This window comes from Schistocerca americana, chromosome 7 (genome assembly GCF_021461395.2).
Source record: "Schistocerca americana isolate TAMUIC-IGC-003095 chromosome 7, iqSchAmer2.1, whole genome shotgun sequence".
NCBI lineage: Eukaryota > Metazoa > Arthropoda > Insecta > Orthoptera > Acrididae > Schistocerca > Schistocerca americana.
The window spans coordinates 605,128,626-605,142,254 of record NC_060125.1 but is presented as its reverse complement, the minus strand read 5'-3'; the positions used below and the strand labels follow the sequence as shown (position 1 = coordinate 605,142,254).

Sequence of the window (13,629 nt, the reverse complement as noted above, 5' to 3'; positions counted from 1 at the left end):
CCTAGCCACATGGAGTGTTTATACAGCACTGTACACTCGAATTTGCGGGGACAGAATGCGATGCTACATGACTAACTCCTCCCCTCTAGTGTTAACAATATCGGAGATTAAATTTTACACCCCGCCCTGCACATGTTACCACTGGTTTCTTGAAAACTGGCATTGTGCCAGTGGTTCAAGCAGGATATGAGATACCAGTCTTCTGTGTCATATTCTTCTCCCTGGCACCAGGCATCCGTACTGTCTCATGTTGGCTGTGGGGTACTAGGACATTTTCTGGTGCCATATTCGTATCTTCTCATTCACTTCCTGCAGTCCTTCCTGGATCCAATGTGTCAAAAAATACGAGCTTGAGTTGGTCTAGTGCGACACTGGTAGCCATACCGTTTACTCTAATCTGGAATGTGTGGCCACTTCTGCTAATCAACTAATAAAAACTAATTTACTTCATTCAGTGATTACTTTTGCCTAAGTGAGCAGTTACCACAAGATAATATCTTGTGTGACACCACCTGAATGTTAACGCACTTAATTCTGTGTTCCCAAAATTGCCAGTTGTTATAATGGCAAAAGAAGCTATATTTACATGTGTTAGCAAGTCTGGCATACTGTTTTTTCAGTTTAAATTTACATCAAAATGTCCACCATGCTGTGTATTATTTATTGTTGATAAATCATGATAATATGAGGTGAGATACTTATGAAAACACAAAACTGGATGAGCTAGTTTTTTTATTCTAAAGTTGACAGCTATTTCTTTCATGCAGACCACTAAAGAACTAGCAAAAATATCATTCACTGCTTTGACCACAGAGGTTTTTTCACTTTGTTTAAAAATAATGACTATCACCTGTATGAAGAACCAATCCTAGTTGCTGAATGGTATAAAAAGGTAGATTGTTATCACAGAAGAATAGTTCATGATCGAACCCTGCAGACTGTCGATTCATTTTTCTTGATACAGAGGATGTTGTGACCTTACTTGACTATTCATATTACTCGAACACAAGGGATAAAATAGTGTAAGCAACAGAGGGTCAAACAGATAAAAAGACAAGGCCTAGTAGAAACTGTTGGATTAACAGGGGATAATGAATTTAACCGATGAAAGGAGAAAATATAAAAATGCAGCAAATGAAGCAGGCAAAGGGGGATGTAAATGTTAAAAAATGAGATTGGCAGGAAGTGCAAAATGGGTTAGCAGGAATGGCTATAGAACAAATGTAAGGATTTAGAAGTATATTTCACTATGGGAAGATACATAAAAGAGGACATAGACGAAGATGAGATGGAAGATACAGTATTGTGAGAAGAATCTGACAGAGCACTGAATGTCCTAAGTTATAACAAAGCTCAGGGAGCAGACAACATTCGATCAGAACTTCTGATAGCCTTGGGAAAGCCACTCATGACAAAACTCTTGCATCTGGTGTGCAAGATGTATGAGAAAGGTGAAATACCCTTCAACTTTAAGAAACATGTAGTATATCCAATTCTAAAGATAACAGGTGCTGAAAGGTGTGAATCGGTTTAATAAGGCTTGGCTGCAAAATACTTACATGAATGCTTCACAGAATAGTCAAAACCTGGTAGCAGCTGACCTCGGGGAAGATCAGTTTGGATTCTGGAGAAATGTGGGAACACAAGAGGCAACATTGACCCTATGACTTATCTTAGAAGATAGGTTAAGGAAAGGCAAACCTATGTGCATAAAATTTGCATACTTAGAGAAGGCTTTTCACAATGTTGACTGGAATATTCTCTTTGAAATTCTGATGGCAGTAGGCGTAAAATACCAGGAGCAAAAGGCTATTTACCCTTGTACAGAAAAAAGACGGCAGTTATGAGTTGAGGTGTATGAAAGAGAAGCAGTGGTTGAGAAGGGAGTGAGACAGGGATTACAGCCTTTGGCAAGCAGTAAAGGAAACCAAAGAAAAATTTGGAGTAGGAATTCAATTTCATGGAGAAGCAATAAAAACTTTGAGGAATGTCAATGACATTGTAATCCTATCAGAGACAGCAAAGGACTCGGGAGGGCAGCCAGATGAGGTCTTGAAAGGAGGATATAAGATGAAAAACACCAAAAGCAAAACAAAGAGAACAGAATGTAGTCAAATTAAATCAGGTGATGCTGAGGGAATTAAATTGGGAAAGAAGACACTTGAAACAGTAGATGAGTTTTGTTACTCAGGGCAGTAAAATGACTTATGATAGCTGAAGTAGAGAGGATATAAAATAAAAAGTATTTGTATAGAGTGTAGCCATGTACGAAAGTGAAACATGGATGATAAACAGATTGGACAAGAGTAGACTAGAAGCTTTTGAAAAGTGGTGCTACAGAAAAATGCTGAAGTTTAGATGGGTAGATCATATAACTAATGAAGATGTACTGAATAGAGCTAGGAAGAAAAATTTGTGGCACCACCTGACTAGAAGAAGGGATTAGTTGATAGGAAACATTCCGAGGCATCAGGGGATCAGAATTTAGTACTGAAGGGAAGTGTGTGGGGTAAAAATTGTCGATGGAGACCAAGAGATGAATACGGTAAGGATATTCAGAATGATGGAAGTTGCAGTAGTAATTCGGAGTAGCATGGAAGGCTACATCCAACCAATCTTCGGGCTGAAGACAACAACACAACATTACCCGAACAGCCTAACTGAATTCCGACATAATCAAAGCCTTGCATAAGTCACAGAAAATCCCAAATGACAATATTTCATCATTTAAAAGCCAATAGTCCTCTGGTCTTTCTAACATCAGTAACACACAAGGTGTATTCTAATTTCATGATAGTTTCTGGTTTTGATGTAACACATGTTATAGCCTAATTTCTTTACTAATAACTACATCTACAAACATAAAATACCATTTAAAAGTAACACAGGTCTGTCAACAAAGTCTCGGCAAGGGGAACCATCATCATTCTAGAGCAAAGTGACACTGTAATTAAGCAATGGCAGTTATCACAGCTGTCAAAAAACGACTCAAAATTCTATACCTGAAAGGCTGCGTCAACAGTTTTGAAAGCTCGAAGATATCTCATCAGTGAAAAGGAATTATGGTACTGAGATGGGTCCGCATCAGCAATTAGTTTCATTCTGGCTCTAAGCTCCTGTACATCTTCTTCCGCTACCGGGTTCCCTGGGTTGGTTTCCGACATTTTTCCAAAAGGAGCAGTCACTGAATCATAACAAATGCTGTCAACAAACACTGTCACTTTGCAGTAGGTCAACATATGTCATTGTCACTTACATAATAAACAAATCTACGACACTAATGATATACCTAAAAGAATACGACGGCAGGTGGCCAAAAAGAATTACGCGTCTTTTATACACATTTCATTTGGTTTTATGTACCACTAAACATTCTGCCACCGTCTTTACTACACAGTACAGAGCCGGTTTACACTACACCAAAACAACCCACTTCCACTACGGTGACAGCCAGCTGAACCAAAGAGTTTCGACATTTGCTGACGAAGTTCGAAAATTACAAAGATATGTACTAAAGATATTTCAGTTAGAAACAATATTTTTAAACTGGTTTAACATTTTTATTGTGCACCAGAAGTTGAGTTAACACTTGCAACAAATGTGACGCCACTTGGCCGCTACTCTAATGGCGTTACCGAAGGTGCGTGTCGAAAAACTCTGGCGCTCCTCGAATACCTTCACTTTCAGCCAAATCTAAAATCGCTTTGTGAAGCCACTTTTGTTCCCCTATCACCGGTTAGCGTCGTTCAGCTACCACCTCGTGGCTGAATTTCAAAGCACCATCACAATATTTAAATTCTCGGATGGTGAATTTGCCGTGTTTGTGTTCTCCAGTGCCAAAAGACGTCTAAAATGTTGCTGTTAACAACAATTGTGCAGTTCATTGCTGTCTATTGTATTGTATTCTATTCTGTTTGGACCCTTGCTGTTCATGTTGTATATTAATGTCCTTGCAGACAATATTAATAGTAACCTCAGACATCTTGCAGATGATGAAGTTATCTACTATGAGGCACTGTCGGATAAGCAGCGTAAATATTCAGTCAGATCTTGGTAAGATTTCAAAGTGGTGCAAAGACTGGCAACTTGCTTTAAATGCTCAAAAACGTAAAACTGTGCAATTTACAAAACGAAAAATTAGTATCCTATGACTATAATATCAATGAGTCACTGAATGGAATCGGGCAACTCATACAAATACCTGTGTCTAACACTTTGTAGGGATATGAAATGGAATGATCATATAGGCTCAGTTGTGGGTAACACAGGTGGTGGACTTCGGTTTATTGGTAGAACACTGGGGAAATGCAATCAGTCTACAAAAGGAGATTGCTTACAGATCACCCATGAAACCTGTTTTAGAAAGTTGGTCAAGTGTATGGGATCCATACCAAATAGGATTGACAGGGAATATTGGACACACACAGAGAGAGGCAGCTCGAATGGCCAGAGATTTGTTCAATCTGTGGGAGAGAGTCACAGAGATACTGAAAGAACAGAACTGGAAGTCTCTTGAAGACAGACGTAAACTATAATGAGAAAATCTTTTAACAGAGTTTCAAGAACTGGTTTTAAATGACAAATCTATGAATACACTACGACTCCCTACATAGATCTCACATAGGGATCATGAGGATAAGATTAGAATGATTACTGCATGCACAGAGGCATTCAGACGATCATTCTTTCTGCACTCCACATGAAAATGGAATAGGAAGAAACCATGCAAGAATGCATGGTTTCGCGGCGACATGAATAAATTTTCTTGGGCTTCCAGCCGCGTCAGGTGGTAAAATCCCACGAGCTTTCGACCGAGCTCTCCTCAGTCATTGTCAATGGTAAGAATGACTGCTGTGTCGCCGTGGCCGCGTCGTTATATAACCGCACTGCTGGCTGTGACGTCACTAGTGCTCTCTTCCTCGACATATATGGTAATGTTTTCATCCCGCGTCCATCGCGCCTCTTTTAATCTCGCGATGGCCGGGTCCCAGGCTGCGCTGAGTTGCAAACCGCCGTTCATGTTGATGGTGTTTTCAGAGGTTTTTATTTCAATAGACTCTTTTAAGACGCTATCCCAAAATCCCTTAGTCCTCATAACGACAGATGTTTCGTCGAATAGAATTCGGTGTCCATTTTCTAAGGCGTGTTCTGCCACGGCTGATTTTTCAGGACAGCGTAGGTGTAAGCACCTCTCGTGTTCCGTCCGGCGTTGCTCCACTGTGTGTAGACATCACCTCGGACATGGCTCCAGCTGAGCCAAGTCGCTTTTGTTGTTACGTCGATGACACTTTATTATCTGGCCCCATGGTCGTGAAAAACTGGGAGAATTCCTAGAACACCTGAACAGCATTCTCGGCCACATCAAGTTTACGATGGAAGTCGAGACAGATGGTGCATTGCCCTTGCTTGATGTCCTTGTTCGACGGAAAACCAATGGGCACCTCAGCCACAGTGTCTACAGGAAACCGACACACACACAGATCGGTATCTGCACGCTCTCAGCCACAACCATCCGGCACAAAAACATGGCGTTCTGAATACCCTCGTACATCATGCTACAGTCGTCTTAGACGCTGAAAGTCTGCCACTAGAACTGAGCCACCTCCGAAAAGTCTTCTGGGAAACAGCCACGGACAGGTACAGCCACGGACAGGTGTCACAGGCTATATCTGGTGTGACATGCAAGAAACACACCAACACAGAAGAGAACACCACCGAAGAAGAAAGCAAGAAACTTGCGTTTTTGCCTTTCTTTGGTACAGTGTTGGGAAAGATTAGCCGGCTCCCAAAGAGATATAACATTTCATCAGTGTTCAGGCCCCCTGCAAAAATTCGACAGCTCATGGGGCCGGTGAAGGACGATCTAGGGCTTAGAGCGCCTGGAGTGTACAAGATACCATGTCAGTCTGGCTTACTACATCGGCCAAACAATATGCACTGTGGAGCAACACTGGACGGAACACGAGAGGTGCTTACGCCTATGCTATCCAGAAAAATCAGCCGTGGCAGAACACGCCTTAGAAAATGGATACCGAATTCTGTTCGACGAAACATCTGTCGTTATGAGGACGAAGGGATTTTAGGACAGCGTCATAAAAGAAGCTATTGAAATAAAAACCTATGAAAACACCATCAACAAGGACGGCGGTTTGCAGCTCAGCACAGCCTGGAACCCGGCCATCGTGATGTTAAAACGGGCGCGACGGACGCGGGATGAAAACATTACCATATATGGCGAGGAAGAGAGCACTAGTGACGCCACAGCCAGCAGAGCGGCTATATAACGACGCGGCCACGGCGACACAGCAGTCATTCTTACCATTTGACAATGACTGAAGAAAGCTCGGTCGGAAGTTCGTGGGATTTTAACCACCTGACGCGGCTGGAAGCCCGGGAAGAAACTATAATAACTGTTACAATGGGATGTGCCCTCGGCCATGCACTTCACAGTGATTTTCAGACTTCAGATGTATATTTAGATGTACGAGGAGCAACTGACTGACTGACTGATTTTTATTTGGCCTCATTGGGTAACAATATGGACAGAGCATGTATTGTAATATAGGATGGTCTACAGTTACAATATAAAACAACATAATGTGTTACTTACATACATCATAAGACAATATTTCCATTGATTACAGTACACACATTGTTTGAGGAAACGCAAAAACGAGTGTTGTAAGATTTAAGATATCAAGTATCGCTTGAAATTTTGTTCTGTGGCAAAACCATCCTGGCTGTGATTTACACCTTGCAAAAGCTAAAACACGAAGCATTCGCAATGAATACCTCAAAGGACACAGCAAAAGTTAAAATCTTATAAGAGTGGTGAATCAGAATGCTGATTTCTGAAAATTACATAGCAACTCTATAGTTGTAAATGAAATAAATTATAGCCTGCCAGCACTCAAAACGCTTACTGCTTTCTTTTATGTGTATGGCAAATATGCCTGAATTTTTTAAACGCAAGTGAGATAGTTGTGAAAGTATGATAAAAATGCTTTATGTTACTGTACTTCGGCCAACAAAAAGAAATGAATCAGTTTCCATTGTGTGGTAAAAGCAAAGCTATTATAATAACGAAATGATGTGGAGTTTGAGTTCAATATGTACAGTGGGTATCAGGCACCTCTCACAACATGATGTGTGCATTTTCAATCTAATTGTTTGTGTCCTGAAGCTTGACAACATGGTACTTAAGCAGACACATAATTTTAACTTTCTAGACTCAAGGTTACTGATAGTCAAAGGTATTGTCATAGAAGTAATATAGATATAAGGGTTAATTTATGTGGTTAAAGTATATGCTGCTTCAATTACAGGATGGCACATGATAAGTCACCTGATTTGTTTCATGAATAACACATTTGTTGTTGACAAGATTTGTAATTTATTGATGTAGAAGTAAAGAATACAGCTGGTAATACAACCTAATGAATCACATGTTCAATACGACTGCCATTTAGGTTTACAACTTCTTCAAGTGGCACACGTGGATTTGTGACGACTCTCCGACACATATCTTCTGGAATGGCGCGACATAGCTCCACAATGATGGCCCTAGGTTGCACTGTATTTTCGGGTTTTCTGTGGTACACCTTCTCTTTCAGGAACCCCAAAGGAATAAGTTACATGGGTTAATGTCCAGGTTGTGGGGCTGACACATTCTTCCTCTTGCATAAACGTCTGGAAATCTGTTTGACAATACCCTGAGACCAAGTCTTTCATGTGGGAAATCAAGCACAACATTGGCAGTATGGGGGAGTGCTCCATCCTGCGTGAACCATTGTGTCTGCAATGGAAGGCATGAGGACATGAGTTGAGGAAAGAACTGGTTTTGCAGCATGTGTAAATAGCGTTCACTGGTTAATGTAGCATCGAAGAACGGGCCGATGATTCCATGACTTGACATCAAGACCCACATAAACACTTTCTCCCCTTAGGTGTCTTTCGTGTGGATTATTCGCAGAGCTTCATGTGGCCAGAATCGAACGTTCTGTGTGTTCACAACATCGTTCACATAAAAATAAGTTTCGTCAGAAAACCATGTGTTGTGTAGCACTGCCTCTTGGTCTTGCTCGATTTCACACCTTGCAAACCGCAGTCTCACCTCCTTATCTCTCGCAGTAAGCTTATGTGCCACATTCATCTAGTATGGATTCGAGCGAAGATCGGATTGAATAATTCTTTGTACAGATCGGCGTGAAATTCTCAACTCGACACTGACTCTTCTTGTTGATTTTCTCGGAGTACGGGTCAGAGCCACTCGAACTGCTTCAATGTTTTGCAGCGAACATACGGTACGTGCAAGTGGCCGCTCACATTCCAAAACAAAACCAGTACCTTCAAATTTTTTATGTAATCTCTGAATTGTTCGTGGGCTTGGAGCCTACCGTATGCCGAAATGAGCACGAAACTTTCTATGTGTCAATGTAACGCTGTCCGTCGTCGCGAACAGTAACAAAATCTTCGTCTTTTGTGCGACGGTCAACCATCCTTTGTCTACCATCGCGGCAAACGGAAATTGCGGACTCTCAACTCGCAGCGACATCTGGGGTAATTTCCATGAACTGCACGAAGTTGAGCGCACAATTTGAAAACTATTGTCCCAATAGTATACTTGTAGGATCGAATTTCAATCAGATTACTTATCGTGCACCACCCTGTATATGTCTTTTAATGCACTTGCATGAAGCATAGCTACAAAATTCTGTGTAGAATAATTTTTACTATTTTGCGTTATTTAACGGATACGAGGTGCAAGAATAAAAATATTAGTTTTTAAAAGAGTCTTTAGGGCATTGGAAACACCATCCAACTCATAACACAAGAACTTGTACTTTCGAGAACATGGTATAAATTCAGGAAAATGACAGATAATTCCCAGATGTCAAATATCGAAGTGTCACTTCTAGTTTCAATTGAGGCAGGTCTGAATCTCTAATGTGGGTGTCGAATTTTTAATGTATCTCAAATCATAGTGTAACAAATACTCCAACCTGGTTTTTGTTATTCTAACGTAATTCACAAATGTGTCTACATTTATAAGTGCTACGTCTCTTATAAGATTGTTTGATCCCACTGTGCTATTTCAGCATTAAATTCCCTTCCAAATCCCACATTTATGTTTTTTCTTATTGTGATTGGATTCTTGGCTCAATTCTAATGCCATAAACTGACTGGCAACACCAGTGTCAGTACAAATAATCCCAGCTCACAGCATATTGGTGGCCAAGCGGTTAAAGGCGCTATAGTCTGGAACCGCGCGACCGCTACGGTCGCAGATTCGAATCCTGCCTCGGGCATGGATGTGTGTGATGTCCTTAGGTTAGTTAGGTTTAAGTAGTTCTAAGTTCTAGGGGACTGATGACCTTAGAAGTTAAGTCCCATAGTTCTCAGAGCCATTTGAATCATTTTTGAGCACCATATTGATAATACACTCCTGGAAATGGAAAAAAGAACACATTGACACCGGTGTGTCAGACCCACCATACTTGCTCCGGACACTGCGAGAGGGCTGTACAAGCAATGATCACACGCACGGCACAGCGGACACACCAGGAACCGCGGTGTTGGCCGTCGAATGGCGCTAGCTGCGCAGCATTTGTGCACCGCCGCCGTCAGTGTCAGCCAGTTTGCCGTGGCATACGGAGCTCCATCGCAGTCTTTAACACTGGTAGCATGCCGCGACAGCGTGGACGTGAACCGTATGTGCAGTTGACGGACTTTGAGCGAGGGCGTATAGTGGGCATGCGGGAGGCCGGGTGGACGTACCACCGAATTGCTCAACACGTGGGGCGTGAGGTCTCCACAGTACATCGATGTTGTCGCCAGTGGTCGGCGGAAGGTGCACGTGCTCGTCGACCTGGGACCGGACCGCAGCGACGCACGGATGCACGCCAAGACCGTAGGATCCTACGCAGTGCCGTAGGGGACCGCACCGCCACTTCCCAGAAAATTAGGGACACTGTTGCTCCTGGGGTATCGGCGAGGACCATTCGCAACCGTCTCCATGAAGCTGGGCTACGGTCCCGCACACCGTTAGGCCGTCTTCCGTTCACGCCCCAACATCGTGCAGCCCGCCTCCAGTGGTGTCGCGACAGACGTGAATGGAGGGACGAATGGAGACGTGTCGTCTTCAGCGATGAGAGTCGCTTCTGCCTTGGTGCCAATGATGGTCGTATGCGTGTTTGGCGCCGTGCAGGTGAGCGCCACAATCAGGACTGCATACGTCCGAGGCACACAGGGCCAACACCCGGCATCATGGTGTGGGGAGCGATCTCCTACACTGGGCGTACACCACTGGTGATCGTCGAGGGGACACTGAATAGTGCACGGTACATCCAAACCGTCATCGAACCCATCGTTCTACCATTCCTAGACCGGCAAGGGAACTTGATGTTCCAACAGGGCAATGCACGTCCGCATGTATCCCGTGCCACCCAACGTGCTCTAGAAGGTGTAAGTCAACTACCCTGGCCAGCAAGATCTCCGGATCTGTCCCCCATTGAGGATGTTTGGGACTGGATGAAGCGTCGTCTCACGCGGTCTGCACGTCCAGCACGAACGCTGGTCCAACTGAGGCGCCAGGTGGAAATGGCATGGCAAGCCGTTCCACAGGACTACATCCAGCATCTCTACGATCGTCTCCATGGGAGAATAGCAGCCTGCATTGCTGCGAAAGGTGGATATACATTGTACTAGTGCCGACATTGTGCATGCTCTGTTGCCTGTGTCTATGTGCCTGTGGTTCTGTCAGTGTGATCATGTGATGTATCTGACCCCAGGAATGTGTCAATAAAGTTTCCCCTTCCTGGGACAATGAATTCACGGTGTTCTTATTTCAATTACCAGGAGTGTATGTAGCATTTGGAAATGGCAGCAAATGGCGCCACTGCCGTATCAGCTTGCTGAGGTGTCACGTTTTTTGTATATGGAAACCCGGCAGCAGGCAAACGTGAAAAGTAGTAGAAAACAGATATATGAGCAAGCAATAAATTTCGTCATAACTTGAGTGTCCTGATGGGTGCAATTTCTATCAATGTCATTCTATCATCTATCGGTCTAGGAAAGAACTTCCAGAGGTAAGGGGCTAAGGTATAGCTTGGCTGCACTATTTTGGGCATGGGTGTAAGCTGTGGTTTGCATCATCTCATAGCAGGTCCCCCACCACCACCCCTGCCTCCTCCAAAGCCACTTTGTAGTCAGGAGTTTCATCACTACCTGTCTATTACCTTTTGGTAAGATGGGTGATCCACATAAATTATAGTACAGAGTACTATGGTTGAAGCCACACACATTCTACAAAATTCAATGCAGAATCAAATTAGCCATATACATCTGCCCTGTATCTCAACAGTAGAGGTTGAAAAAGTGATAAATCATATGAAATGCAATTCGTGTGGACAATATTTCAATCAAAGTACTGAATCATGACAGCAAATTTATTCTTAAGTTCTCCATCACAAATTTAATGAGTCTGTAAATCAAGGACTGTCCTGAACAGACTCAAATATCCACTCATCAAGCCACATATCAAAAAAGGTGATAAAGCTGTGGTTACTGACCAATTTCATTGTTAACAAGTCATTCAAAAATACTGGAGAAGCTTATGTACAAGAGGGTTATGAATCATCTTAATAAATGCAGTATCCTTAACAAAAAATCAGTTTGGATTCCAAAAGGGTGGTTCAGATGAACAGGGTATTTTCTTATTTGTTAGCTAACTCCTCAAAACCATAAATAATGAAACAGCGCTAGCTGGGATCTTTTTCTATGTATCTAAGGCGTTCGACTGTGTAGATCACAGAATTTTATATTGGAAGACAGAGTACTATGACTTACATGAAAATTAGGGATCTGGCTCAAGTCACATGTAGATGACAGTAAGCAGAAGGCAGTCTTAAATAATTCTGTGATGGTCCTTGCCTACTCTGACTGTGGCAAAGTGAAACGTGGAGTACCACAGGGCTCAGTGCTCTCCTTAAATCTTTAACGATGATATGTTGTGGTGTTTGAGCCAAAAAGCAAACTTCACCCTATTTGCAGATGACACAACCATTATGACTGACAAAGTACCCAACTGCTTCTAGAGAACACTGTACCCACTGAATTCAATGAAGCTCTAGACTGGTTCACTTCAAATGGTCTGTCCCTCAGTGCTAGCAAAACTCAGTTTGTAAGGTTCCACATAACAAACAAAAATGGGAAAATGTTGAAATAAATTCTAGTGGTAAAGAAATAATGAGAGCTGAGACTTCCAGGTATCTGGAATATACTCCAATTCTCTCTTTTTGGCTAAAACCTTTTCTATCTCCAGAGTCCTTTCTCTTACACATAACACATTAACTGCACTTAAAGAAATAATTTCTTTATTAGGGAATGATTTGAGTCTGTTTGACACGTTGGTTCTTTTTCTTAAGACCTGTGGAATAATTTTCTTTGTTTGAACCAATCCTAATTTGTAACACAGAAATCCCACAGCCAATAAGTTGCAAATAATTTTTAATACATTGACCTAGGTTTCGGCACCTCTAAGGATGTCTTCATCAGAATGAAATTTTAATAACCCTATAAAATGCGTAGAAAAATAAGTTAACAGAAACATCAAAAAAGATCAAAATGACATAACATAAATATCACTTATGTAAAGCTACGTCGTGAGCAGGCAATAGTCAAAATTATGAGAAGTCAAAAATTAAATATGTTACAGCATTTGGTATTAATACATTGTAATGAACAACATCAGACTGCTCATTCGCTTACATTGGTGCCACAAAAACAGGACACAAGTTGCGCCGCCTATCAGGTGGAAGCAGTGATGTATGCCATTTTGAGACATTACAATAGAAATAATCAAATTAAACAATAGTTAATTATAAAAACAAAAATTCAAAGGATGAGACCTTAATGAGTTTTTTATAGTAAAAACTAAGCAAGTAAATGAGATACAACTGAGAGTCACCCATCAGGATTTATAGAAATTACCACTACACAAGCTACAGAATATTGTAGAATATTTACACAAACAGCTGCAGTCCAGAAAAAAATACATGAAGGAAACTTTAGTAGCACTTATCCATAACTGACTTGAAGAAAAAGATGTTTCAGAACCAGAGGTAGGAAAACATAGCAAAAAATAAAGGAATGAAAAGTGTGAGTAGTGGATTAAAGCCATTGAAAAAAATTTTGTTGCATAATTGGTATCTTTCGTTGAGGATGTGGTCATCATTCTTAGAAATATATTTGAAAATCTTCAGCTCTTTGTGTTCATAAAGCCTGTGACTTTTCTTTTCTTTATGCAAAATGGAAATTTCTTTAACACTTTTCAGTTTGTGGTCATAAATTAACAAATGATCAGCAAAAGTGGAATTAGGTATGCTAGTGCCTGTTGTTCCCAATAACTGTTCCTTGTGCCTGAAATTGAAACATCTTATAGTTTGTCCTATGTAATAGACAGGGATCATTTCACAAGTGATTTTATAATCTCTTGTACTGGGTATAGGAGCAACTATGGACTTAAGATTGTGAATAAGATTTTTCTGCACGTTATTGTTAGTAAAAAAGGCAACTTTGCATCCAATTTTTTAAATAGAAGACGACGAATTCTATAAGAAATGGGGCCTA

At 41.6% G+C, this 13,629-nt stretch overlaps 1 protein-coding gene across 2 annotated transcripts in view; it reads right to left on the bottom strand.

The window, feature by feature from the left end:
* The window catches only part of LOC124621876 (CRAL-TRIO domain-containing protein C3H8.02), a 69,425-nt gene extending 65,960 nt beyond the window's left edge, over positions 1 to 3,465 (bottom strand). The window contains exons 1-2 of one of the 2 annotated variants that reach the window (XM_047147342.1): positions 3,290 to 3,465; positions 3,003 to 3,201 (exon numbers count right to left, since the gene is read on the bottom strand). In XM_047147342.1, coding sequence (XP_047003298.1) covers positions 3,003 to 3,164 — 162 coding nt within the window. In that variant the 5' untranslated portion in view covers positions 3,165 to 3,201; positions 3,290 to 3,465. The remainder of the gene's footprint in view (positions 1 to 3,002; positions 3,202 to 3,289) is intronic. The other variant, XM_047147341.1, reaches the window with a different exon arrangement.
* Positions 3,466 to 13,629: the final 10,164 nt, after the last annotated feature.